General features: G+C 36.3%; 3 protein-coding genes across 4 annotated transcripts; 1 reads left to right on the top strand and 2 right to left on the bottom strand.

Annotated features, from left to right (window-relative positions):
• Window positions 1-1,634: 1,634 nt before the first annotated feature.
• LOC108329122 (glucosamine 6-phosphate N-acetyltransferase) lies at window positions 1,635-12,432 on the bottom strand. 2 transcript variants are annotated; one of them, XR_001832194.2, is made up of 3 exons: window positions 12,278-12,432; window positions 11,643-12,178; window positions 1,635-1,889 (listed from the first exon to the last, which is right to left on the bottom strand). XR_001832194.2 is itself a non-coding variant. In XM_017563170.2 (2 exons), exon 2 carries the CDS (start codon window positions 12,170-12,172, stop codon window positions 11,708-11,710), a length of 465 nt encoding a protein of 154 aa, XP_017418659.1. In that variant the 5' UTR covers window positions 12,173-12,178; window positions 12,278-12,432; the 3' UTR covers window positions 11,457-11,707. The 2 variants fall into 2 exon arrangements, 1 of the variants encoding a protein (XP_017418659.1); XM_017563170.2 differs by lacking the exon at window positions 1,635-1,889 and having other exon boundaries at window positions 11,457-12,178.
• Window positions 12,433-14,608: 2,176 nt separating this feature from the next.
• LOC108329278 (cell division protein FtsZ homolog 2-1, chloroplastic) lies at window positions 14,609-21,137 on the bottom strand. Its single transcript, XM_017563418.2, has 8 exons — window positions 20,893-21,137; window positions 19,905-20,638; window positions 18,319-18,618; window positions 17,857-17,947; window positions 16,654-16,778; window positions 15,945-16,037; window positions 15,069-15,134; window positions 14,609-14,962 (listed from the first exon to the last, which is right to left on the bottom strand). Exons 2-8 carry the CDS (start codon window positions 20,529-20,531, stop codon window positions 14,834-14,836), a joined length of 1,431 nt encoding a protein of 476 aa, XP_017418907.1. The 5' UTR covers window positions 20,532-20,638; window positions 20,893-21,137; the 3' UTR covers window positions 14,609-14,833.
• A 539-nt stretch (window positions 21,138-21,676) lies between these two features.
• Window positions 21,677-25,751, top strand: LOC108326992 (iron-sulfur assembly protein IscA-like 1, mitochondrial). Its single transcript, XM_017560634.2, has 3 exons — window positions 21,677-22,038; window positions 23,114-23,231; window positions 25,310-25,751. Exons 1-3 carry the CDS (start codon window positions 21,849-21,851, stop codon window positions 25,404-25,406), a joined length of 405 nt encoding a protein of 134 aa, XP_017416123.1. The 5' UTR covers window positions 21,677-21,848; the 3' UTR covers window positions 25,407-25,751.
• The last annotated feature ends 1,980 nt before the right edge of the window (window positions 25,752-27,731 follow it).

The raw sequence follows: 27,731 nt of genomic DNA, 5'->3' as shown, positions 1-27,731 counted from the left end.
GTCTTCTACTTAGAGCTCATAATGAATAGTGTCGAGCACCTTGTTAATACAGATCATCCATCTGTGTCGACCGACAGTGTCGAGTACCATTGTTAATACAGGTTGACCATCGGTGTCGACCAACAGTGTCGAGTACCATTGTTAATACAGATCATCCATCTGTGTCGACCAACCCTGTTGGTCACCCATGATAACACAGATCATCCATCTGTGTCGACTGACCCTGTCAAACAACCATTGTTAATACGGGTCATTCATTTGTGCAGACCGACTGTGTCGAGCAACCTTCGTAATACAGGTTGTCCATCTGTGTCGAGCAACCTTCTTAATGTAGGTCGTCCTTTTATCTTGAAGCCGGTATTACTTTATTTTGGAACGGGGCAAGTTCTTCGGTCTCGTTCCTCACATTCGTTCCCGTTATAAAGAGGTCGTGATTTTTATGTACTTGGACAGAAAGACAAAAATGAAAATAAAAGTGAAAGATTATAAATGATGAACATTATATGAGGTGAACTATGGTTGTGAATTTTGGACGAGCGTTCCAGGGAGGAACGACTCATGGTTGAATATGGAATTTTGTAAAGTATGACTGTGGGCATGCTAATGCTGGCTTGGTCCATCCTGATATTCCGTGATACTCATCTTCACGTAGAGGAGAGTAGTTCATGTGTGGGAATGGCAGGAGGTCCTTAGTCCATAAGTTAACATGGGCGACGTAAGAAACGGACTAACCTCGAGTGGCAGCTGTCGAGTGTAATACAGCTACTACATCACTCGGGTGCAAGGACGCCTGTAGCTACACAGATTCATACAGTCCGGACGGTCAGTCTAGTATCAGGAATTGAGTTGAGTTAAGGGATTGATTTAATTATATGTTGTGAAATATTTGATATGTTTGATGTATTATGTAATGAATGATTTTCCTTGAATTAAATTCAATAAGCTTACCCTGTGTTCTTTTCCTTGCGTTGTTGATCGTCATTGTACGTCCGTCCTGTCTATGCAATGATCATCCGTGTGGATGTGAGCAGATGGTGAGGCGTTACTCGAGGAAACACTGGAAGAGGAGAATCTGGAGGAAGCAACCCTTGTAGATGTTGAAGTGAAGGCCGAACAGTAGACGTTCGGTTAGCTGTTTAGATTAGATGTTCCATTGTACTGATTTTGGATCGATCTTTATATTATTTGGTCGATCGGTATGTATCTGTACTTTGTAACCGTTGGTTGGGTACGATTATGTCGTGCGTGTTTTCTTATTTAACTTATTGTAAGGCCGTTCAGCCTAAACCCTTGTTTTCGTTAATTTAAGACTGATTTGTTTATCATTAAGTGTAATTAATTCTACTATATGGTGTTACTGTATTTTGGGATGTTACAGCCTTCCTCAGCCTGCTCCTCGCAATGTCCTAAGTTATCCAAGGCTAGTTTGACTCTTATAATTATAAGCTAGCTTATCATTTTTCATTGTTTTTTTTTCTTAGTTGCATCAATTGGTGACAATAAACTCCATAAACAGCAGCATTCAATCTAATATCGGCAGCTGTTCAGTCATTGGTTAATTTTATGAAATTTAATGAGCATCAATGATTTTCCACGTTTAACTTTCAAAGGATAAGCTAAGTTGAAATCTGCAATTAGCATAACAATGATTCCAGATAAATCTTTTAAAAAAATACAGAATTCTGCAATGGTTCAAAGGCCAGAAAATGAAACCATGCACAAGCCTGAAAGAGACAAGCATAAGGTATTTAGTGCAAAAAATAGAAAGTGCTTCCAGCTCCTCACGTTCACTTCAAATTACATTAATATAATAAAACTTGAAAAAGGCTCACAAACTGGTCATTAGTCTGACTTCCTTTGCCTAGCACCGGAATGCGTTCATATGGTTTCTGCACAAGATAATATAATTATGTATCAAGGGTAAAATACTAAATAGATTAAATAGCAAGCGATCATAACAGCAATGTAAACTATAATCCATAAAATTGATGGTTTGGAATTGGTTTATACACTATAACTACTAGCATACTTCTACTAGCACATATGGGATCGGAAGTACAAATATGTCCATACTTAGGCATCCATCTATTTTTAAGTTGAGATCATGAACTACGATTAATCTTCGAAATTGCATAAATGAGGAAAAGCAATGAAAACTATTTTTAAGTGAGTATTCATATTATAAAAATAAAATAGAAAATGGACATGCCACAAATATTTAACTCCAAGTGTCAGCTAGTCATTAAGTACAACTCCAAAAATTTCTCTACCTCTGCCATTTCATTCCCCTTCTCACCTATAAAAAAAATAATGATGGAAACCCATCCAGAGAGCTACAACATGGGCCGGTGAGAAGACCCAATCATTTTCCTTGATTGTAAATACAAGATTAGGAGTAGTATATTTTGTACAGGATTATCCTTCTCTTTGTGTAAAAATTCTTTTCTTTAGGCCTTATATTTGGGTCAAACTTACATTTCATTTGGGTTTGTATTTCGGCCATTTTGATTGAATAGTCTCTGAATTAATCATTTATGTAAATAACCTAATCGATTAAAACAAACAACATCTAGCAAAGAGTGTAGTTCTTTGATATATTCAATTATGTAAGTACCATAATCAATTAAAACAAACAACGTTATGCATAACTACAGTTTTGGCTTTCCAACATGACTCGAGTGACTAGGGCAGTTAAGTGGTTCTTTGGGCTATCTTGGACCTCAAGTACTCTTAAAACATTGCTTGTGGACCCATACATCCTCTAAAGGTGCATGCATTTGAGAAGATTCTTGAATTCTTTAGTTTCAAAGGTACATGCACTAGTCACTATTAAGGAAAGATCTAGAGATTTTCTATTTCAGATTCACTGTTTCTTTCTTTCTTCTTTGTTAAGACTTGAGTCCACTCCCCTCATCTATAAATGGAAGTGCTCAAGCATTGTAAATTCAACTTGAAAGTTGTATAGAGATATTATGCCAATTTTGCAGCTTTTCTTTTGTTCCAAGTTCACTAGAATAGGTTATCTTCTTGACTTCTCCTAGACCTTTACCTTGAGGGTTGGCCCAACCTCCTTCAAGAAACACATCCAGACCACTCTCCAAACTCCATTTTTCTCCAGCTTTACATGCTTCTGCATCCCGCGCATCATCTCCATGGAGTCTCTTTCAACTTGTGTGAAATGGGTTTCCATCATTTGGCTTCAAAGCTTGTTCCTTCATATGCTTCATGTTCCATCCTTTGGGTCATGTTCCATCATTGGTGTCAATTTTGTGAAGAGTGTCTTGGTCCACTTCCATCATTTAGTTTTTGAGCAAGCCACTTTCCCATCATTTGGAATCAGTAACAAAGGTTGCATCCTTTTGGCATCAAGAGCATGGGTTTCGTTCATGGTTCTTGAAGAGATAAGTGTTCTTGATTCAATTTCTTATTGTTTCATGCTTGCCTTACATGTCTACATGTGTTTGTGTTGAGTGATATCTTCATTTCTTTCTGTTTCTAAATCTTGGTTCAAACCCATTTGTTTTTCTTGAACCTTCCATGTGTTCAGTAGGATTATTGTAGTATTAAACAATTAGATGATTTCCTTAATCAATTAAATGGTGCAATTTTTGGTGTTTTGTGTCTTTTTTTGAATTTTATCATCTTGATGTTTTGTCTAATGTCATGTTTAGTCTGAATTATCATTACTTCTTGGTTTAACCCTTTTATTTTCGTTTTACATCATTAAATCTAAAATTTACAAAATATTTAAGCCTTGTTGAGTTCTTTGGGCTTTTGTGTTACATCTTTGATGCTTGTTCTTAGTTTCGTAACAAGTTCTTTAGAGTAAGGTTTCTATTGTGTCTCCTTGATGTTTTCTAAATATTACTTGATTTCTTAGGATTCTCTTCTTTTATATTTTGGTTCTTTGCCTTTGATGATGAGAAATTTAAAGTTCAAATCAAACATCATATGTTAGTTGTTGTTTGAAGTTAATACATAGAAAAAGACAATACCCCTCTAGAAAATTGAAAAGAAGATTAAAAAAAAAAGCCAAAAGAAGGGGAAAGAATTGAAAATAAGTGTGACAGTACATTTTAATTGATGAACAACAGTACATAATCAATTAAAACAAAAGTAAAATCAATTAAAAATTGAATTTGTTCTTGGAAGTGAAAAACCTTTACACTTATATAACCTTTCTTGGTCAAATTCATATCCAGTGGGGATCTTCCTTGAATTCTTTATTCCTTCATTTGTGAAACATTAAAAGACTAAAGACATTAACATCATTTGCATTGTTTGTTTGTTTTTGATAGGTTCTTTAATCAAGAACCTATAGACAACACAATTTTACACACGCCTAACTCACAATTCAGACTGTATAACCTCTTTGTATTACCAAACAATCAAGAATACTGGATACAATTGGATACATAGAGCTTAACCTCCCCCTACAGGACCAAAGAGTTCCTGTCAACGAATAAGACTCCAAAAACTCCCGTATATACAACTCATTTCCCCCTTTTATACAGACTACTAACAGAAACTAACAGAACCCAACCCCCTTTTCCTAACTGCCTTGGCAGTTAGGCTATGTGGCGTTTCTTCTCCTCTTATATACAATTAGTTTCCTAACATTACTCCCCTCCCCTTCAACAACCTTGTCCCCAAGGTTGAATTCCGGATACTGCTCCCGTATAGTCGCCACGTCTTCCCAGGTGGCGCCCTCTTGTCCCCCTTCTTGCCACTCTATCAACACCTGAGGTATCTCTTCTGACGCCAGCTGCCTTGTCCTTCTGTCAAAAATCCTTATCGGCCAGAACATGGGTCCGTCTGCTTGTAACTCAGCTGGAAGTTCCTTCTCAACCCTCTTCTCACCCACAACCTTCTTTAGTTGGGAAACATGAAATATTGGGTGTATTCTTGCTGCCTCGGGTAATTGTAAACGAAAAGCTACTTTCCCCACCTGCTGTAACACCTCGAAAGGTCCGTAATACCGTGCAGAGAGCTTCGGGTGCAACCTAGTTGGCATGGACGACTGTCTATGGGGTCTAATCTTTAAATAGACCTAATCTCCCACCTGAATATCTGCTTCTTTCCTTCTTCTATTCGCTTGAGTAATCATTGCCTCCTAAGCTTGCCTTAAATGTACCTTCAGCTGTTTTAAAGCCTTATCCCTTGTTAACAAATCTTGTGCCACCGACTCCACCGACGTCTCACCTGGAATAAAACGACTCAAAGCTGGTGGAGCTCGTCCGTAAACTATTTCAAAAGGGGAGCACCTTGCTACACTTTGATAACTGGTATTATACCAGTATTCAGCCCATGAAAGCATCGTCTTCCAACTCCTAGGCTGTTCTGAGCAAAAACACTTCAAATACCCCTCCAAAATTCTGTTCACAACCTCTGTTTGGCCATTCGTTTCGGGATGGTATGCCGTGCTCATGTTGAGCTGGGTACCCTGCATCTTGAAAAGCTCTTTCCAGAAAACGCTCAAAAATAGGGGATCTCTATCACTGACTATTGACGTAGGAATCCCGTGCAATCTAACTATGTCTTGGATGAAAACCTCTGCAACAGTGCGGGCTGAATAAGGGTGCTTCAGCGCTATGAAGTGACTGTATTTGCTCAACCGATCAACTACTACCAATATTGCGTCAAACCCGTGGGATTTGGGTAGCTTCACAATAAAATCAAGACTTATCTCTTCCCAAATGGCTTGTGGAATCGGTAGTGGTTGCAAAAGGCCCTAGGGAGAAGCAGCTAAGTACTTATGCTGCTCACAAATCACACAGGCCGCCACAAACTCTGTTATCGTTTTCTTCATTCCTGGCCAATATAGTGATTGCACTATTTTTCTGTAAGTACGAAACACTCCAGAATGGCCGCCAGTGCTCGTCACGTGAAACTCTACTAAGAGCTTGGGAATCCAACTCGATTTAGCTGACAAAACCAGCCTTCCTTTGTAGTGAAGGCGGTCATTCTCCAATGTATAGGCTTCATGGCTGTTTGGGTCCCCCCTAATATCTTCCATTATCTTTTGAAGCGTGTCATCCTCTTCCACTTCTTTCAAAACTTCCTGAAAATTGTGCCAGTAGGGCCTGGAGATAGCTCGCAGCTCACCCTCCTCCATACCACCTTCTCCTTTCCGAGATAATGCGTCTGCGACCTTGTTCGAACTGCCTATCTTATAAACGATTTCAAAATCACAACCCATCAACTTTGCTATCCAATTCTGCTGGTTGTGCGTTGTTATCCTCTGTTCCAACAAGTATTTGAGGTTGCGCTGATCAGTATGAACCACGAACCTCCTCCCTAATAAATAGGGTCGCCAATGCTGGATGGCCATCACCACCGCCATCAACTCCTTCTCGTATATAGACTTACTTCTAGACCCCTCCGACAGCGCCTTGCTAAAGAAAGCAATGGGCTTCTTATTTTGCATCAACACAACCCCCACTCCACTCCCTGAAGCATCACACTCCACGTGAAATTCTTGTGTAAAATCTTCAACGCCATAACCGGCGCAGATGTCATCACAGCCTTCAGAGTAGCCATGGCTATCCTGGCTCGCTCCGACCATTCAAACTTCCCTTTTTTCAACAATTCCGTGAGGGGCTTTGCTAATTCCCCATATCTCTGCACGAATCTCCTATAGTACCCAGTTAAGCCCAAAAATCCCCTCAGCGCTTTCAGATTTCTGGGTTCTTCCCACTCCAACACGGCCTTAATTTTTTATCTTGGTCCATATCCACTCCTTTCTTCGATATCTGGTGTCCCAGGTATTGAATTCTCCGTTTCCCAAACTCACATTTTTTTTCATTTGCCACCCAGCTGTTTTGTTCCAGTAGCTGCAACACCAGTTTTAAATGGTGAAGATGCTCTTCCCATGAGGGGCTGTACACCAAGATGTCATAAAAAAAAACGAGCACCCATTTCCTCAAGTAAGGCGCCATTAATCTGTTCATGGCGCTTTGGAATGTCGCTGGTGCATTCGTTAATCCAAAGGGCATCACCAAAAATTCAAACAAGCCCTTATGTGTTCGGAAAGCAGTCTTGTGGATATCTTCTTCACCCATGCGTATCTGATGATAACCCGCCTTCAGATCCAGCTTAGAGAAGAACCTTGCACCCTTGAGCTCATCCAATAGTTCCTCAATAACCGGGATCGGGAATTTATCTGGAACGGTGGCCTTATTCAAGGCCCTGTAATCCATGCAGAATCTCCAGCTTCCGTCCTTCTTCTTTACCAAAATCACGAGGCTGGAAAAAGGACTTTGGCTTGGCCTTATGATCCCTGCCCGCAGCGTATTAGAGACTTGTTTCTCAATCTCCTCTTTCATGAGATAAGGATACCTATAGGGTCGGACATTTATAGGATTTATGCCATCTTTGAGCACAATTCGGTGTTGTGCATCACGTGAAGGGGGTAACCCTTCTCTCTCCTGAAACACCCGGAAGTGGGCATGCAGAACTGCTCTGATCTCCACCTGCTGCTCTTCAGTCAATTCGCCCAATACGTCACCGCCTGTCCCCTGCTCCACTACGCACATTTCCCAAACCAGAAACCATGACTCAGCGTCCATTATCTTTGCAAGTGCGTCTGGGTCTACCAGCTGTCTTGACAGCGCTGGATCGCCTTTGATCATCATCTTCTCACCCGCCACGACGTATTGCATGGACATATCTCTCCAATTAATAACCACTTCCCCCAATTTCGCCAACCAAGCAATGCCCAATATCAGATCGACTCCCCCCAGTTCAAACACATACATGTCTTCCTCCACCTCAACGTCTCCCAACTTCAATCCCACCTTCTCGCAGCGTCCACTTGTCCACTTCTTACGACCGTCACCCAAGCTCACAGCGTAGGTAGGTGTTTCAACCACCCGTAGACCCAGTTCCTCCACCACGCTCCGGCTAATGAAATTGTGGCTGGCCCCACTGTCGATTAGGACTACCACTCTTCTCTCCCCTATCAACCCTGTCAACTTCATGGTCTTGGGAGGCGTCAGCCCCTCCGCCAAACATGCCGACAGCTCCAGGGGTTTCACTTCCAGGTTAGAGTTTTCCTCCAATTCCTCCTCCTCGTCCTCCGCTATTAACAGGACCCTTAAGCTCTTCTCCACACATCGATGACCTGGAGCGAATGGTTCGCCGCATCGGAAACTCCTTCCTTCTTCCCGCCTCTTCAGAAACTCTGGATAAGGTAAGTTTCTGACCATCCGACCCCTGTTTTCTCCTCCGGCTGGGTTATTACCCCTCGCGTTAGTGTTGTTCGCCATCGTCGACCCTCCTCTCCTGGCCGGAACAACTCCATCTGTCCCCCCTGTCCGCGTCGCGAAACTGCGATCCCCGTCGCTCCTCGCGATCGATGCAGAGGCTCGTGTACCCGCGTGATTCACCTTACCCCCATTCCATACTCCTCCGCATGCCCGGTTTATCGTGTCTTCAACGTCTCTCGCAACCCTAATCGCTACCATCAAGTCTTGGGGATCTTGAATTCTGACTTGCCCCTTAATTTCTTCTCGCAACCCCGCTAGGAAGAATCCCAAAATCAACTCCTCCGACAGGCCCTGGGTCTGACCCAGTAATATCTCGAAACTCCTCACAAACTCCTCCAGCGTCCCATCTTGCCTCAACGTGGCCATCTGTTCATAGACCGTTCCCCTAAACCCACCGCCAAAGCGATTAATCAACCCAGCCTTCAAACCCAACCAAGTACGGTTCTTGGTTTTCTCCCTCCAATACTTGAACCAATAACTCGTGCTCCCTTCCATGCTAATGTAGGCGAGTTTGACTTTATCCTCCTCAGCCACCCTCTGGATGTCGAAGAACGTTTCGGCTCGGTTAATCCAGCTAAGCGGGTCCACGCCTTCAAACAATGGAAACTCCACCCTCTTCCTCCAATTGTGCGGTATTCCTCCAGTATCTCCCCTTTCGCGGTTTTCATTCACTGAACTGCTACTTCCCTCTGGACCACCCCCTTGATGGTTCGGACCTCCACTCATCAACCTCATCAATTGCTGTAAATCGCGTCTGATCGCGGCGGTCTCCTCTTTAATCCCCTCCACTGCGATCTCCAAGTTGTCTAATCTCCCCCCCGTCTCGCTACCCATCACTGATTCTTCTCCTCCTTGATCCGGCAGGTCGGACCAAATGATAGGTTCTTTAATCAAGAACCTATAGACAACAGAGTTTTACACACGCCTAACTCACAACTCAGACTGTATAACCTCTTTGTATTACCAAACAATCAAGAATACTGGATACAATTGGATACAGAGAGCTTAACCTCCCCCTACAGGACCAAAGAGTTCCTGTCAACGAATAAGACTCCAAAAACTCCCGTATATACAACTCATTTCCCCCTTTTATACAGACTACTAACAGAACCCAACCCCCTTTTCCTAACTGCCTTGGCAGTTAGGCTATGTGGCGTTTCTTCTCCTCTTATATACAATTAGTTCCCTAACAGTTTTGGTTTTTCTAATCCATTCTAGACCCATTCTGAGGACTTTCTTTTGAGTGCTTATCTCCTTGTGTGCCTTATTTCTAGTTTGTCTTTTCTTTTGGAATTCTATCAATCTTGTCTCACTTAAGGAGTAATTTCAACAATCTCATCTATATTCACTTTGAGTTTAGCTTTTCAAATTGTACTTTTGTTGCTTTTATTCCTTTGACCTCTTGAATGGATTACATCTTTGGAATATGTGTTTCTTTTGGAATTTGACTAACTTCTCAAGGTAGCATCCTAAAGGTAGGAAGAATCTTGATAGAGATTCTCTACTAGTATACTTGGACAAAGGAAGCTGCAAAGAGTCATTTTGAAGTGGCACAAAGAGAGTAAACACTTTGGAGTGAAGAAAAAAAGAGGATTAGAAGAACAAGACAGTTCTTGAGATTGTTTCTTTTGTGTGTTGTTTGTATCACAAAACATTTGTGTAATTTTGCTCTATTGTACTGTAAACTTTTGTTTATTTCTTTTTTGCTTCGCTGTCTTGGGAAAATTCCTTTGGTACAATCCCATCTCATTGGCTAAAACATTGTAATAGTTATACGCACCTATTCTGTTATTTTCTCCTTGGTTCCAATCTTCAGCAGAACAAAAAAGTAACATTTTCTAACCTCAAGTTTGTTCTAAAAATATTTTTAAATGAACCAAGCATGACATAGAACTCATATGCTTGTTCCATTTCCTTGTAGCACATCTATCGAATGTTATATGCTACCTTATTTTGACTAATAGATTTCTAATTACCATATCCCCCTTTGATAAGAAAGAGGTCGATGATAGAAGCAAGCTTGCCGGCAAGTGAAAGAACTAGCTATGAGGGGAGGAACATCAGAATTGGAACTCAGGACCAACTTGTGCCACCTGAGAAATTTTGAGTTCTCAATACAAGGGAAAAGAAAAGGGAATGGGTAATCTCAGAGACTAGGAGATGGACGGGGTTTGATATTATAGGGGCAAAAAATCTTCTTTTTGTCTCTTTTATGTTGGGGAAGGTAAAGAACCAGAGCACAGTCAAAAATGAAAATTGATAATTATGTTGACAAACTAGGAAAAAACAATTGATACTGATTGGAGCAAGCAAACTATGAAGTGTCCAAATTATGTCATACCAGACAATATGATGACTCAGATACAATAGTGATATTAAACTCTGCAAATAGCATTTGAGTAGTATTCATACACATTGAATTCAAAAGCAACATGTAAAATAGCATCAAATATAGGAATCAAGGAACATAGGCAACGCCTAATCTTACATAAGTGACATCAAGAAAAACAAACAAAATTCAGCGGACCATGTACATATTCAGAATTGTTTAACTAGAACTAAACATAGCAGTAATTAGTAAAAACTACAAACAATCATGGATCCGTCAAATAAAAACCATTCCTCCTAATGCTTCCATACCTTTCCAATTTTTACACTATTATGTCAGTTCTGAATCAGCCAATAGAGCTCTAATTTTAATAGAAAACCTTTAGAGCAATATCCAGCTTAATCCAACTGAATATCACATACATCATAATCTAATTCTACAACTAATAATAATGTAATCAATCGTGCAACATTTTCCAGTGAGAAGAAATACCGAATTGACTGAAATCAGGCCTTAACCCCTTACCAATAGTCTACATAACCAATAGTCCAAGAAGAAATACATCACAATACAACAATAACCAAGTCTTAACCCCTTACCAGGGTAGTCATAAAGATCAGCCCCGTTTTATGTTGGCTACAGTTGACTAGTTTAAAACGAACGTATAATCCAATACGAAGCCGTAGAAAACCCGAAATCGTCAGACATCTATTTAAAACAGGATTTTATCAATTTACTAAGAAAGCCTAACAATATCATGGACTACCTATTATCGTAGCAACCAAATCATTAGAAATATTAGACGTGTAATCTCTTTTAAAAGGTTATGCAATGTCGAAAGCTTAAACCGAAGATCAACATGAAGAATATAAATTTATTTTTAAAAATAGCCCCTCGTAAGATACCGATAATAATACCAAACTCAATCCAACTTAGCTTCACGTCAATTTGAGCGACCAAATTTATCGTTTCAGAAAAAAAGAACATCACACGGCATGAAACATAATCGTAATTGAATTAAGCACAGAGTCCAGAAGCTTCATTACCCCAACATTATTAGCCTCCCAGGGCTTGTCAACTCCAACATCAACGAAGGCGAGACAGTAGCAAACTAGTGAGCAAAATACATAGCCATCTGAATGGATTTGTTGTGGAAGCCACATTTCTCGTAGAACGCCTTATTGTCGACGCTGCAATCAAGAATGACCTTATAGCATCCCATGGAACGCGCATGCTCCGTCAGGAAGCTGATGATTCTCTTTCCCAAATGCTTCCCACGTGCACTGGAATCCACAACAACGTCCTCAATGTGCCCAACTTTGCCGCAATTTCTCAAAAATTTCTTCTCAATAAACACGCTCCCCGTCGCAATAATCTTTCCAGAAGGCTCGTCTTCAATCACGCCGATAACGTGATCATCTCCAACGGCACTGAGCTCTCGAAATCGATTCTCGAAGTCTGTGTCAGAGACGGAATCGCAAACGCTGAGTTGCTGCAGCAACTCGATGAAGCCTTTGCTCTTGTCTGAGATCTCTAATTTCCGAACTCCGTACTTCTGTTCCTCACTGTTTTCCATCTTCTCCTGTGAGATTCAAACCGAATCACAAATACGAAATGCAAAAACTAAAATGAAAAAAAATTGCAATCATAGAGGTTCCGATTATTTTTTTCACGTTCTTACGCTCTGTTCTGAAGAAAACACGATTCCTATGATTGAATTTTGGAGGATCGACGTTCATCTGCATTTGCCTCTGTGTCTGTGCGAGATTCTTTCTTTTAGCCAATCAGGTTGAGCTATCTGATTTTTTTTTCCGCTCTTTTTCTCGCACGGTGCTAATATTTATCATTTTCTTCGTCGATAATGGTACTTTGAAAGTAAAACTTCTTTTACATTCAGTTAACATTTTCTCTCCTTACTTTTCACTCTCTTTTTCTTGAGAAATATTTTTTCTTTAGAAATACAAAAGTTATAATTTGGCTTAATACCCTATTTTGTCCCCAGTTTCGCTCGCAAATGTCAAATTAGTCCATCCTTTAAAAAATGTGTCAATTACGTCCTCACTTAATAAAATTTGCATCAATGAAATCCCTTCCGTTAAATCCGTACAAACGACGTTAATTATTTTGCATCAAGATAATTAACGCTGTTTGTAGGGATTTAACGGAAAGGATTTAATTGATGCAAATTTTATTAAGTGAGGACGTAATTGACGCATTTTTTACAGGATGGACTAATTTGACATTTTCGAACGAAACTGTGGACAAAATAGGGTATTAAGCCTTATAATTTCTATAACAATTGTAAATCAAAATTCCTTATTCCTTTTTCATTCCAAAATACACTTGTGTTCTGACATGCTTTTGATGAGAGAGATACTCAGTCTTCCGGTGCCAGAAAATATATTTGTAGTTTTTTCCCCTAATTAAGTTTAAAAGGGAGAAATAATTTTTTAACATTGTGATCAATGGCAACTTCTTCTGTCAATTTCATAATAGATTAAAGTGGAGGATAGAGGAATAAAACAGTAATCATATGATATCATTATTTCAACATTTTTTTCCGAGTTAGTGGGAGTAAATGTCTAATAATTAATTTTAAAAAATAGAAAAAGAAGGTACATAATATTTTTTATGATATTCCTTAATGTTTGTGTTAAAACATGTATTTCTTAGTCTTCGTGTGACAACATTAACATTATAAAGTGGAAAAAAAAATTGAAACAGAGAAAATAATATTTTATTCTTGATCATAGGGCTTCATTTAAGCATGCCAACAATTGTAACCTTTAAGAAAATAGAAACTTGATTGATATTTATAGCAGATAAAAATAATATTAATAAAAAAATGCTATATTGATAATTAAGATTTATTGTAGTGACAAAACCTAGTTTAGGAGGAATAACTTGAATGAATGCGTGAAATTGAGATGGTAAGACTGAGATCACCTTTTTCCTTTACTTTGTTTTCTGTCTTTCGTTTTTGTTTAATTGTGAGTGACCTTTCTGATCCTCCCAATTACATGCCTTTGTTTGTCCATACATATATATACGTTCACTCCATCATCTCTCTACTTCAGTTACTACTTCTTACAATAATTTTGCCTTAAGTCATATCATTTGTATTCAAAATACCATATATATATATACACAGATATCCAAATTTAATATAAATATTTTTATTTCAACGTCAAATTCTTTAAAGCTATTTCGACTTAAAATTTATAATTAGTTTTAAAACTGAAATTAAATATTCAAATTGTATTAGTTGTACTCGACATACTTTTATGTAATTAATTTCGGCGTACGTGATTACATGATGCATAACTAAGAATTAATTTTCGTAATATTCATTTATTACAAAACTCGGCACTGTAAACGAATCAAGTCAATCAATCACATAATCCTCATAATAAATATACAAAGTTTTGTAACAAATTTTATACAATGTCTTACTCTATCAACAATAAACACTATTTCACGAGTCATGCTATCATGCCACATTTATCCTAAAACATTACTTGGGAAAATAAAAAGAGAAATTTATATGAAAACAAATTTAAAATATAATAGAATAACTTATTTCTACGATTCTCAGTAAAAATATCCTTTCTGATGGTTGGCTGGAAGAGAAAAGAAATACAGAAAATGAATTTTAATTTGATAATTCAGTAGAAAATAAACAGAGAAGATGAAATTAAAAAAAAAAAGCGAGTCTCATTATTAATACTTTTTCAATCTATTATTTTTTGTCAAAATTTCTCCTTATCCTTTATCTATTTCCTTTCCATCAAACACCTTTATGGTCACATTTTTTCCTCATCCATTTTATTTTCATGTACTGTATTTCTCAAAAACAGACCATTATAGATAGACTACGAGAGCTTCACCTGGTCTTTGAGAAAGTGAAACGTTCTCGGTTTTGTCTTCGGAACCAAGAATTGTCATGTACACGAATGTAATCTTGAGTTGCTGGTAACACTAACAAGCCTTGACCATACTGATATATTCTCTGTACAAAAGTACAAACTAATAAATTTATTAGAACATTCCAACAAGCCTCAACTCAACACAAAGGTTTGGAAAGTGCTTTGCTTTCCTGAACACTGTATACACAAAATGACCTAAAAATGTAAAAGAGGGCAAAACAGGACCTAATGCCTAAACTGATGAGATTTGTATCCCTAAGATTTGTCTGGTAAAGAGATGCGAGGGATTAAAGAACTTGAGAGAAAGGTTATTAAACTCTTGGATAACGTGAGCGCCCCTTCTTCTTTAAGAATTCAGGGATCTCAACAAAACCACCATCAGTGAAAGAGGAAGACCGCCTATTGATACCAATGGTTTCTCCTTGTATGAGTTGACTGCCCTGCATTTTGGACAAAAATCACCATCATGTAGGTATTGTACCAGAGAGGGGAGGAGGGACTGGGAATAGGGGTGGCTAATTGGCGCACGAAGGGAAGAGGTCATACCTGTGTAGGCCTCCCTTCACTGTCCTCTTGACGCTTGAATCCAGTTGCAATTAGTGTTATGCTTACCTATTAAATGCCAAATTTGAAAAATGATAGAACAGTATGAGTATTAAAAAACATATGTCGCATAAAATTAACATAAAAGCACAAATCTTAAAAGAGAAAATCAATGTTTTAAGTTCATAAGCCATAGGAGAGTTTAACATTTTATTTTATCCTCTGAAGACCTAAATAAACAATAGAATGCTCAAAATTAACTTTCGGTGACATTGAAAGCTGTAAAAGAAAGGACAAATGTCTTTAGAAGGGCATTCATAGTAGCACATTTCATCTCTCAAAAGAGAGTGTAATTTTAAAAATTATGTTTGAGTTGTGGTATTTTAGGTGTAGAAGAAGGAGGATAGATAAGAAAGAACGAAATACTAATTGACATTAACTGAAATGTATTACAATGTATGAATGGATTCAACATGTTCATACAACCAAGAGGACCCTTATTTATTTACTTACTCTAATAATAATCCTAAGTGGTTAAGAAAACATATTAGGAAAGGAAAAAAAAGGACTAATCCCATGAGAGAGAATGATAAAACATTTTTTGAAATTTTCAGTTATTCTATCAAATTAGATGAGAAGTAAAAACTGCAATTTAAGCATGTTTCAAGTGAAAAGTGTAATTTATAAAAAAACGATAATCGTACATGGCGAATATTTTGAAGTGTGTGTGCTTCCTAGAAAGAAAAGGATAATACTAGGTCTTGAACGCACTGCACAGTGGTAATGTTGCCTAACTCATATCCATAGGAAGAGGAATATTGACATGACATATAATTGTTGGTATAAATGATATTCAAGGGTTTGCACAGCTTAACTTACTTGACCACTGAGTGATGGATCTATTACTGCTCCAAATATCAAATTAGCAGTGGGATCCACAAGATCATATATAACTTCAGCTGCAGCATTTACCTGCAAATGATAATATTTATATCCATAGCATACAAAAGACCATAATAAATACATAGAGTATGACGAAATTAATAGATTGCAGATTGTTAAACAGGTAGCCATTCAGAGTTCAGAACCGAAGGGTTGCTTATTTTATTTCTTTGCTCACGAAATGGATGCCAACATATGCCTCGAAGAATTATTTAGTCGCTTCAAAAACAAGCTAGCTTGCCTGTAAAGTATGACTACAGAATTATAGTAATTGGATTACTAGATGGACTTGGGTGTCTTATACATATATTTGAAGTCTCAGATTTTTAATCCTTGCCTAATATCACATCCATGTAAAACTTATACAATTCACAATCATCTCAATCATTTAAAACTTATACAATTCACAATTTTTAATCCCCTTTTAGGTATCATGATGGAATTCAGCACATGGTCACAAGGTTCAATTATTCAGAAAATCGTAACTTCAGTGCTTGTTATATGACCCAGATTCCAAAGGAAAAGGGGTAGATTGTATTTCAAAATAAAAAAAGGAGAACGAAAGAAAGAATAAGGGGAAAAAAGCATCTTGTACGTACTCAGATCAAACGACTATAAAGTAAAGATAATCCTGTAAAGTAGCTACCTCAAACAAGGTCAAATCACTTCCACCAGTTATGTTCCATACGATTCCAGTTGCCCTTTCTATGCCAATATCTAGTAAAGGTGACTGGATGGCATTTAACGCAGCATCTCTTGCTCTTGTTTTCCCTTCAATATAAAAAAAGCAAGATAAATTTCAATTTTTCAGTAATAAATGAAACTATGGATCAAGATATGCTCATCAATTTGGAGGCCCTCCTCCTTCCCCATAAAGTAGTGTACAGAAATAATATAATATATTTATATTTTAATAATTGATCAGCACAGGGTTATAATTTTATTGTCGAGGACTGGGAATGAGTGTTCTACATCAATGTGTATTTCTCCACAACTTTAAAGTGCCACGACCTTCAGAATTCATTATACAATCTTCATCTTTCTTTGTTTGGATTTGCAATATAAGACAGTTGCAAGTTGAAGCTTTCAACTCTCAAGGCAATGCCTCTAAAACAACTTCGATCAAATAATCCTTCCCCTTTAGTTATAGACATGATCCATATGATAGTAATTTTTATAATTGCCTTTCTTCATACATAGTTCAAGCAACACAATACCTCTACAGACATTAATATAATTTAGTTAGCAAAGCAGAGGTTTAGAAGCAACCCATTGCCATATATTAAATTTGAGTACTAGCTTTAAAACGAGAGGAATTTCAGGACATACACTCTTTCTCAGCAAGCCACGTGAGATGTAACTTCTACATCAAGTATCTCACTTCTTTCACAAAATTTTTATTCCTCTCAAATACAATTTTTTTAAATCTAGTCATTCCTAATTCGAATTTTAATTTGATATATCATAGAAAATTTGAGTTTTACATTGGCTACCAAGAGGCCAACACAACCCTCCTCCTTCACAAATATATATCAATGAGTATTAATTCAAATAATTCATTTTTTTATTAATTTCAAAAGTATCATCTCTTTCATTTATTACTATCTATTACCATAAATTCTCTAGTGACAGTGAAGACATTTACTATACATTTTTCTTTATTAAAGATACCTGATTTCTCAACAATGAATCAATGATACTTTTTTTAAAAATTTATATTTTAAAATTTAATTAAATTAGAAATAACCATACAATGTACGGAAAACTCGCTAGTTATTTAGGTCAAATAGAAGATCAGGATTCAGGACCAGCAATGGATCTCCATCTGCAGTTCCCATCCCATACATACCAGTTGCAGTTCCTATCCCCATAAGTGAAGAACCTGCATTGGCCATTATAGCTCGAACATCAGCAAAGTCGACATTCACCAATCCTGGTATCTGCAATTAATTAACAAAATAAATATTAGTGATTTCAGACTAACACCATCAACTTTGAGACATGGGAAATATATAACAAGGTCATCTGATTAGTGGGATGGCCAGAGTATTTTTGTCTATATGCATTCAAAATTGATAGCAGAAAATGTAAGAGTTGTAGCAAATAAACTAATGGTAAAATATATTTTGAACTAACATATTAAACAAATTAGTAAACAGGTAAGGACTGGTGAATTGTCAAAAAATCCCTCAAGGTTTCCATATCATTCTTTCTTCCTTCTTTACTCCATTTACAATCAAGATTTGATAGGAGAAAAAAGAAGCAAGAGGAATGTAATTGTTTGTGTTCAAAGATCTTAGTGATTCCATACCGTAATAATATCAGATATACCACGTACACCTTGTCGAAGAATATCATCAGCCAAATTGAATGCTTCAGTTACAGGTGTAGATTGAGAAACTGCAGTCAGCAGTTTATCATTTGGAATAACTATCAGTGTATCAACATTATCTCTTAAGGCTGCAATTCCTTCTTGTGCTTGAACTGCCCGTCTTCTTCCTTCAAAAGAAAAGGGAGTTGTGACAATACCAACAGTCAGTATACCCATTGCCTTTGTGATACCAGCAATAACTGGAGCTCCACCAGTGCCAGTTCCTCCACCCATTCCGGCCTGCACAAATGATTTCTAGTTTTTCAAATTTACTGGCAACAGTGAACAGTTTTGTAGAACTGGAAAATTTTGAAAAATGATAAAGTTGAGGATTTAAAAAATCATGAACTGCTGGTTCCTTGTCTCTAACAGACCTTAATCAACAATTATAATTAATAAAAAAAATTGAAAACAATAAAGACCAGAATTTTATACATGTCCTAATAATTTCCTCCTAAAATTGATAAAGAAAACATTGCATGCACGTTATTTGCCATCATAGATATTTCAACTTTTTAATTGCTTACTTAAAAAGAAAAAAACCCATAATTTATGATTCAAAGTGACGTCATAGGAAAATGATATGTTTATAGCAACTTTTAGACAAGTTGACAATCTAAGGGTGGCAATCCACAATGAAATATATATATATATATATATTCACAAAGAAAAGAAACAATGACAAAGTGCATGTGATTATAAATGATAGCTTCCGATGAGAGTGGAAATGCCAGCCACTAAGTTGTATGGTGATTGATGTGTACAGCAGTTTTTTACACAGCTATCACAGGTGTTGCAATTTATTGTAAGGAGTTTTATCAATTTTGACATGTTAATTCTCATTTATCAGAAAGAGCTAGTGCTCTTTTATTTTAGTGAGGGAGTTTTTAGTCAAAACTTACCTTATGATGATTATATTATTCAAGACTTTGTTTTGGATTCATTGTACAATCTCTGTTTCATCTCTATTAAAGTTCCCCCCTCCTCAAAAGAATTAACAGTCCAAGACCATTTAAGAGCATACATAGAAAATGAATGTGATAAAGAGCCATTAGATATAGCTAAGATACTCCCAAATTTAAACATCTTGGAGAAATGTAAAATCCAAAAGAGAGGTTCACAAAACAATTAGTGCCAAGTTACAAAGGTCAAATAACTTAGACCATGCACTTGAATGCCACCACCATACAGATGATAAAGGGAGCATGCAGAATAAACATTTAAGCCCCCACACCAGTGTAACCCCTCATATGTAGTCCCTTTATAGCCTTGTGGCCTATTCCACCTTCCACGACATATTCTATTACCCAGTCGTTTATTTTCTACGGAAACATACACAATACACAACGACAACCTAGTTCAAATTTTAATTTTACAAACATATATTCTGGTATTACAATAGAACTTATATGATAAAACCATGTCAGGTAGTGGTGAGAAAGGCATTACAAATAAAATTCACAATGCAAACCTGCCATGCAGTTAGCATAAGCTATATCTAAGGAAAAGTGGTTAACAGAACATACAGTGACAAAGACCATGTCAGATCCATAAACTGCCTCCTGTATTGATTCCTTGCTTTCCTTGGCAGCATTCATACCAATCTCAGGGTTACCACCAGCGCCAAGACCTCGCGTAAGCTCCTCACCGATTTGCAACCGGTTCTGAGGAATGACTGGTGACATTCTCATGGCTTGAATATCAGTATTAACAATCCAAAATTCCACACCATTCATGGAACTCTCTATCATACGATTGACTGCATTTGACCCACCTCCACCCACACCAATAACTTTGATCTTAGCTTCATTGTAGTTACTTGGATTCATGTTGGCTTCTAAGCTTTCAGCCACCTTTCCACCTGATATTCTAGGTCCAGGGTTATTCAATGCACTCCCTCCTTCTCCTCTAAGCATCGAAACCTCAGGGTGCAGATCCAGAAAAGGATCCTTGCGACTGATACTGTGGGAATTCGTGGAGCACTTCACTTGAATCGAACCACACTTTCTGCTGCTGCCAAACATGTACTTGCTCTCTTGAATTTTCAAAGAGCACGATCTGCCACCGTGATTCTCAGAAATTGTTCTTCCTCCAACAACAGCCAGCACCCCCGCTGAATTTCTAGCATTCGAAGGTGCATAATAGGTAGCCATTTTCACAGTACTGAGATAGCGGCTTCTGATAAATTCACGAAAAAATTAGCAGCAGTAAATTCAATACGTGAATGTTGCAATTCGCTCGAAATTCCTTCGTCCTATACCTGTCAGCGAAAATAAATAAGTAAATAAAGCAATAAAGAATCACCGAATTTTAGGTCATGCGTGAAAAAAATGAAGTAAACGACGCCAGAGTGTAGTTAGTATAGTGCGGTGCAGTTAAATAGAAGTGGATGAAATGCGCGAAAAGGGAGAATCGGCGAATGTTACACTTAAAAAGCATAAAAATGGAGATGTGTAATGTGAAAGTTGAAGAGTAAATGCAAAAGATTGCGGAGATTAGAGGAAGAGAGAAAACCTGTGAAAACTGAAGGATTCTGAGAGAGTGAGAGAAGCATTTGAGTGGTGATATGGAGAGGAGCAGTGGAATTATTCTCTCAGAACGAGCGTGTCTGCATTTTGAGGTGTTTTGTTTTTGTTGATAAGTGAGAAATGAAATTGGTCCGCAAGGTGGGTTTTGTTTGGGTGCGATGAGCGTCCCGATGCCAACGCCAACAACATATACAGACAGGACAGCTTTGGAATTGAAAACCCCTACTCGACCAGAGGGCTTTTCTTTTCAACAACCTGTTAGAACAGAAGTAATCTTCTTAAATTAAATGAAAATGACTAATTAAATATATTTTATGCTTAATTAAATAAACTTAATAGTCACTGACAATATAAATTATGCTTAATTAAATAAAGTTAATAGTCACTGACAGTATAAATTATTTTACATCATTAACCAACAAAATTATTATTCAAATAATTTTACAATATTTATCACAGAAATAAGTTTACAAATTTTAAATAATTATTATAAAAATTACCAAGTTTGTTATATGTATATTTATATTAGAGTATAAAATTATTACATAAGTTATTGAATAATAAATGAATTTTATTTTATTATCTAAAAAGGTAAATTTTATTAATTGCATGTTTGCATCTGTGTAAATGATTCGTGTCAAAATACTGACTTATCGCATAAGTAATATTTGCTTCATACATAGCTAGATATAAAATTATTTTGAATTATTAATGTATTTATATATAATTTGTCTGATAACTGTACATTATTGTTTGAGCTCTGATAAAATTACTGGGGAGGTGACAGACAGATATAATTAGGCCACACAAGCACAGAGCATAGGTTTCATCGGGAACGTTCTACGAATAGCCTAGCATAGCCACAAACGTGGTGGCCACGCGCCAAACCTGAAAAAGAGAGGAACCGTCCTAAAACAACAGGACACGGATAGTTAATCTTCGATGGCTTCGAAGGCGATGAGCGTGGCAGCGGTGAAGATAGGGACGGCGGCGCGCCGCCAAGCCGTGTCGTTGACGGATGCCGCAGCCTCGCGTATACGGCAGCTGCTACAGCAGCGTCAGAGGCCCTTCTTGAAGCTCGGAGTCAAGGCTCGCGGCTGCAACGGCTTATCCTACACCCTCAATTACGCAGGTCTCTCACTCTTTCTGTTAATCTATTCTGGAAATATCGTATATCTTGTAGATTTCTGGAACATTTTTTCTCTAATAATTTAGCTGAATTCAATTTGATTATTAGTTTTTCGTCCTGGAATCCCTACGGTTTAATCAAAGGAGAAAGGTTGATCCTAAATGATTTAGCTTAGGCTCGTTAAATTACCTTTCTTACGCATAGGATTATCCATTCGGTTTTTTAATCTTTGAAAGGAGTGTTCGACGATTTGCTTTTCCAGGAATTTTGCATCGGTGCTTGTGAATGACCGATTTTTGTCGATTTTTATGCCATGCTCCTATGTTTATCGTCTTTGAGATTGCGTCTCATCATAATCTGGATAGATTTACTGTGTTTTTTCGTTGGATGTTTTGTGTCTTTGGTTTCATATACATACCCCGTTTACGCACACTAGCGTGAAAATGCTTAATTCATTGTCTTCAGAAATAAGAGTTATTATGGACGATTAAAATGAGTAAGTAAAATTTGAAGTCACGTCTAAGATGATGAAATAAGTCATACCTTAAGGAAGTGACCAACTACGTAAGTACTAAGACAATGAATGTAAGTGATGGCAACAGTCAACAAGAAGGACTTTTATCCATTGGGTGAAGTTTGCTGCATGCATCATTCAGCACCATGGAGCTCTATTGAAAATTTAAACGTTTTTACCTTGTCTTTGTTCACCTCTAAAAACTATGTTAACTCGTCTCTTATGAAACTTATATTTCATTGTCATACTGTTACACAACTCAAGTTTAGAAGATATATCCCCCCCCTCCCGGTGATTAATTGACTCCTAATAACCATTAGTCAAACACATGCATTGCGGTATGTCAAATACTAAGGTAAATAAGCAAAATTGACCTTTGGTGGTAATATATTCTCATATAAATCTCAAGTCCTAAATGAGTAACATGGATAAAAGTTTAATACTATTGGGAATTTTCTATTTTTGTTTACTGATTATCTCTTTCAATTGTGGTGAGCTGGAGATGGATGCATTATTGCACTGAGTTATGACTTTTTAAATTAAGTTTCCTGTTGTTTTTGACAGATGAAAAAGGAAGGTTTGATGAGTTGGTTGAGGATAAGGGTGTTAAGATATTGATTGATCCAAAGGCCCTTATGCATGTCATTGGAACTAAAATGGATTTTGTAGATGACAAACTGAGGTAAATATTTTCCCTGACACTTTTTCTTCATGCTCAACTTGTACTTTTCTTCTGTTTTTGCTATGTTTTGTTTGTTGTATTGTGATTTGAGAATGGGATGATAACTCTATCTATAAGAGGTAATCATATTTTGGCTGGGACTTGGGACTCAGATATGTTAAGTTTTACACTGCTCCATCTACATTAAAATCAGTTGTTGATTGCTTATCCCTTTTTCTGTTGGTTTCTTTTTAGATGTAGAAATTCATCCTCTACCAATTATCAGTTTCCATGGGAACTGTCTGAAATTGGGAAGTTTCATATTTTTAATAATTCATTGTTTGTTACTCTTGTTAATTGAATCCGCTGTGCCAATTTTCTGGATGTAAAACTGAATATTTTAGGGATAGGTCTCATTCAAAGTTGATATTGAGGATTTCTGTCTATTCTGGTTCTGGCGGTTAAAATTGGACTCATTATGACATAATAGCACATGAAAGAAAGTAGATCAGATGTTTGAGCTTGTTATTCACTTACTTTTAATTGAATACTTCCGGATATATGTGTGTTCTAATTGATCTTAATTATTCATCTGTATCATTAACTAATATAGTAGACCACGAACTACAAACTGTGTCCAAGTAGGTAGATTTGAAATCTTATTTCTTAGTACTCAACACAGATGATGTAATTCGATCATCAAATAATCATACTTGATTACTTCCGAAACATATATAGAATCATTTTTAAGGGAATTTAGTTTATAAAGTATATCCATGTTAGTAATGAGGTTTGCGTGAATGTTTTGGTAACTGTTTTCTGTTATTCTTTAGGAGAACCACGTAATTAGTCTATTGTGGACGAATCTAGTCAAACTGTCATGGTGGCATCGACTTCACTTTAAACCATACCCAAATCTGTTAAGTGTCTACAAAAGTTACATTCGGGCTCTTCCACCTTGAAAAGATAAAAAGAAACACAGTATTAAAACAAGTAATGCGTGTGTTCCACTACTGTAACAGAATTTAATGCTTGTTAATTTTTTAGTATTAAAACTTGTAGTCTAGTGGTGTCTGTGGGATGAATTTAATGACTTCTAATTTATTTTATCTCCTTTCTTTATCCAACCATGTTGGCCTGTGATTAAATAAAACAAATAAGAATAAGCATTTCATCCCTGTTAATTAATTGAGATTACCTCAAGAAATGTGCACCTTACCATTATTGGCTAGTTCACTGAATTCTTTATACAATAAAACAGTTAAGAGCATAACTAAAACTTGCAATGTGTAAAGTACAGGACTTATGACATGCAGAAGTCTGTTTGTTTCATAGATGAGATACGCTAAATCAGTAATTTACAGAGTTATTCAATAGAGACACATAATCAGTCGTGCAGAAACTGTTACTGAAAAACTAATATATTCAAAGCTTATGACAGATATTGGTAAACACATACATTGCATTGTATGAAATCGTCCCATCACAAAACTTTCTTCTTATTGGAAACCAGCTAATTATACAGTTTAAGTCACAGGCAAATATGTTCTTACTGCAAGCATAACATATTTGATGTAAGAGTTGAATCCAGACATAATGTCATTATTATGATTTCTAAATACTGAATATGTGTGTGTAGAGAGACAGAATTGAAACCCAAATGCATTAATATATTAAGCTTTAGAAGACATTAATTTGATTAGATTCTCTTCAACGGAATGTAGCTTACGTTTTATCTTCATTTAGGAATTACATGTTTGGGCATTGATCTGCTTGTGACAGAAGCTATATACCACCTCTGTTACTCTTACTGTGCGTTAATTCGAGCTTTTGGAGTAGTCAATTATTTCCTGTGCATTGTGTTATGCTTACCTCTGGTAATGAATAGTGTTTTTTCTATCTCAAATATATGTAGAAAAATGTCTGCATCACTAAGGACGGTGTTAATGAAAGGGCATGAAAATTATTGTACAGTTTTTGTGTTCGTTTTTGTTGTTGGTTCATCTGTTTTCTTCCTTTCTTTTTTTCCTAATGTGAACTACTGCCTTGTTATTTTTGCTTTTATTTTAACCACTGCTCTTTTTTGCTTCTCCTGTCAGATCGGAATTTATTTTCGTCAATCCAAATTCTAAAGGTCAGTGTGGTTGTGGTGAATCTTTCATGACAACAGGCAGTAGTGGCTCTTCTAAGTCATGAAATGGTTAAAATCGCTATTAAACTTGCTGTGGATCCTCACGTATAAAGTAGTCCTGTCACGAATAGATAGACATACAAGTACAACTAATGGATTTCTACAATTCTGCCTGTTTCAACTAGGAAAACGAGAGCTTTAGGTGTTCAGAACTAAAGGATACTGAGACTGACGTGGTCTCAGTATACGAGTTCTCTGGAGCTGATGCTAATAAGGCCTATCATTTGTTCGGATGATTCTTATTCATCATGTAATTCTTTATATCATGAAAATTGTAGTTTGTAGTTTAACAATATCTTGGAAATAATTTAAGTTTAAAATATCATTCAACGCATTCAGAACTGAAGAAACTTTTCTTAGAATTCTTTGGTCAGCTTATATATCACGCTTTCACTTGAATTATTACGAATTATCATTTCTGGTTGAATGGCATGGCCTTAAGCTACACAAGCTGGGACCTAGGCAAAGAAACTGCATTGAGTTTTTGTATTTCACATTTTTATTATGTTTGTATTTCACAATTGACCTGACTATAATGGCACGAGATGCTTCATGAATTGAAAATTGTTAATCATAGATGTTTGTAGGGCAAGATTCTTACGTGTTTTTTACTGGGTGTTGACAATTTCTTTTAACATATTTTTGGCTGGACAAATAAAAATGGTCGTTAGAGTAAAATAATTTAAAGAAAATATGTAAACATTTAAAGATTCACCAATAATTAGATGAATCATGAGTTTAGGATATTTGAGCTCGTCTATTTAGTTAATAAGATATTATAATTATTTTGTGGTATGTGTTTATTGAGATACGATTATTTAGCAAAGAAAAATGGACTATCAAAACACAAAAAAATAAATGAACGGTAGTTATGAATTATGTTATCATATTCAATATCTATTTTATCTAAATCTAGTTGATGTAATATGTGTCCCAAACTTAAATTATGTATCATTTAATATAACAGATTATTTTTAATATTAAATCTTGAAAAAAAATACTTTATCTGATATTGTAAAACATATTTGCATGTTATTATTCAAATGGAGAGATTAAAACCCTTCTTGGTATAACATTTTCTATAATAAAAGTTTAGTTTATACTTTTCTATTTCACTACCCTTACATTTCTCATTTTATTTCCCTTAAATCAAACAATTTTTATTTTTACTTTATTCTTTTACATATTTCATTTATTTTCTTTTTCTTTAATTGTTTTCTCTGTACCTACAATAACCTTACTATTTTAAAAATTATTGTTTATCTGTATCGTATAAATATTAACAATAATTTATAAGTATTCAAAATAATATTTTTAAATGAGTTAAATGTATTTTGTTTAAAAAATTTGTATTTTGTCCATATTTTAAAGTATGTACTAAATTTGTCCTTATATCTCATAATAGAATGTAAAACGTTCTCAATTAAAAACTATTTGATGTGACAAATTAAACGGTCACATGATTATATATAATCAGATTTTGTTGTTGAATTAAGTGTCCTCCTCTCCTCACTACAACTTTCTATCTCTGCAAAGTGATAAACCTGGCGAAGCAGGTGACTACGGAGGTGACTATATACGTGATCAACCTACTGCAGCAGATTAGGAGGTGGTAGACCCAATGATTCTGGAGATAAGTCTGGTGCTTCACCTAAAAGGATGAACTTAGTGGTGGTGGTGGTGATGGTTACCATTTTCAAAACTAACCAAACTTATATTCTCAGTTCACACCATTTACCACTTGCCAACTTTGTTCTATGATACTGATCTTATAAAAATAAAAGGATACAAAGATTCAATTTCGGATATGAAAAGGGTGACTTGCTCAATTTATGTGTTAATCATGTCTAAGCTTTAATCTCTACTAAACAAAATATTTCTTCTACATCCACAATAGCATCCTTGAAGATAATTTTGTTTCTCATATTCTCCAAATAATTGATATATCCATATACATTTTTAAAAAATATTACTTTTAACACTAAGTTTTAAGTTACTAAACTATTAGAAGTGATTTATTGCTTGACAATGTTGTAATGAACTTGTCTATATTTATCTATTATACATCTTAAAAAAAACATGACACATTATTTCATCTATCTCGATCTCGAATTTACCATTTTCACCTCTTAATCCGTCTCCTCCTCTAGGATGATTAAGCATGATCATCTTTATAGCTATCAATTTCGATATCAAGTTTATCATCTCTGTTGTAATGAGAGAACAAAAAAGTTGCGTCGAGGGACAAAGACATTGAAATTCATTACTTCTAATAAAAATCTTATAAAGTATAAAGATGTAAATGATGCAAATTTAAAACGAGAATAAAA

Source organism: Vigna angularis, chromosome 2 (assembly GCF_016808095.1).
Source record: "Vigna angularis cultivar LongXiaoDou No.4 chromosome 2, ASM1680809v1, whole genome shotgun sequence".
In the NCBI taxonomy this organism is placed as follows: Eukaryota; Viridiplantae; Streptophyta; class Magnoliopsida; order Fabales; family Fabaceae; genus Vigna; species Vigna angularis.
The sequence above is the reverse complement of the archived record's forward strand: the minus strand, read 5'-3'. Positions and strand labels throughout refer to the sequence as shown.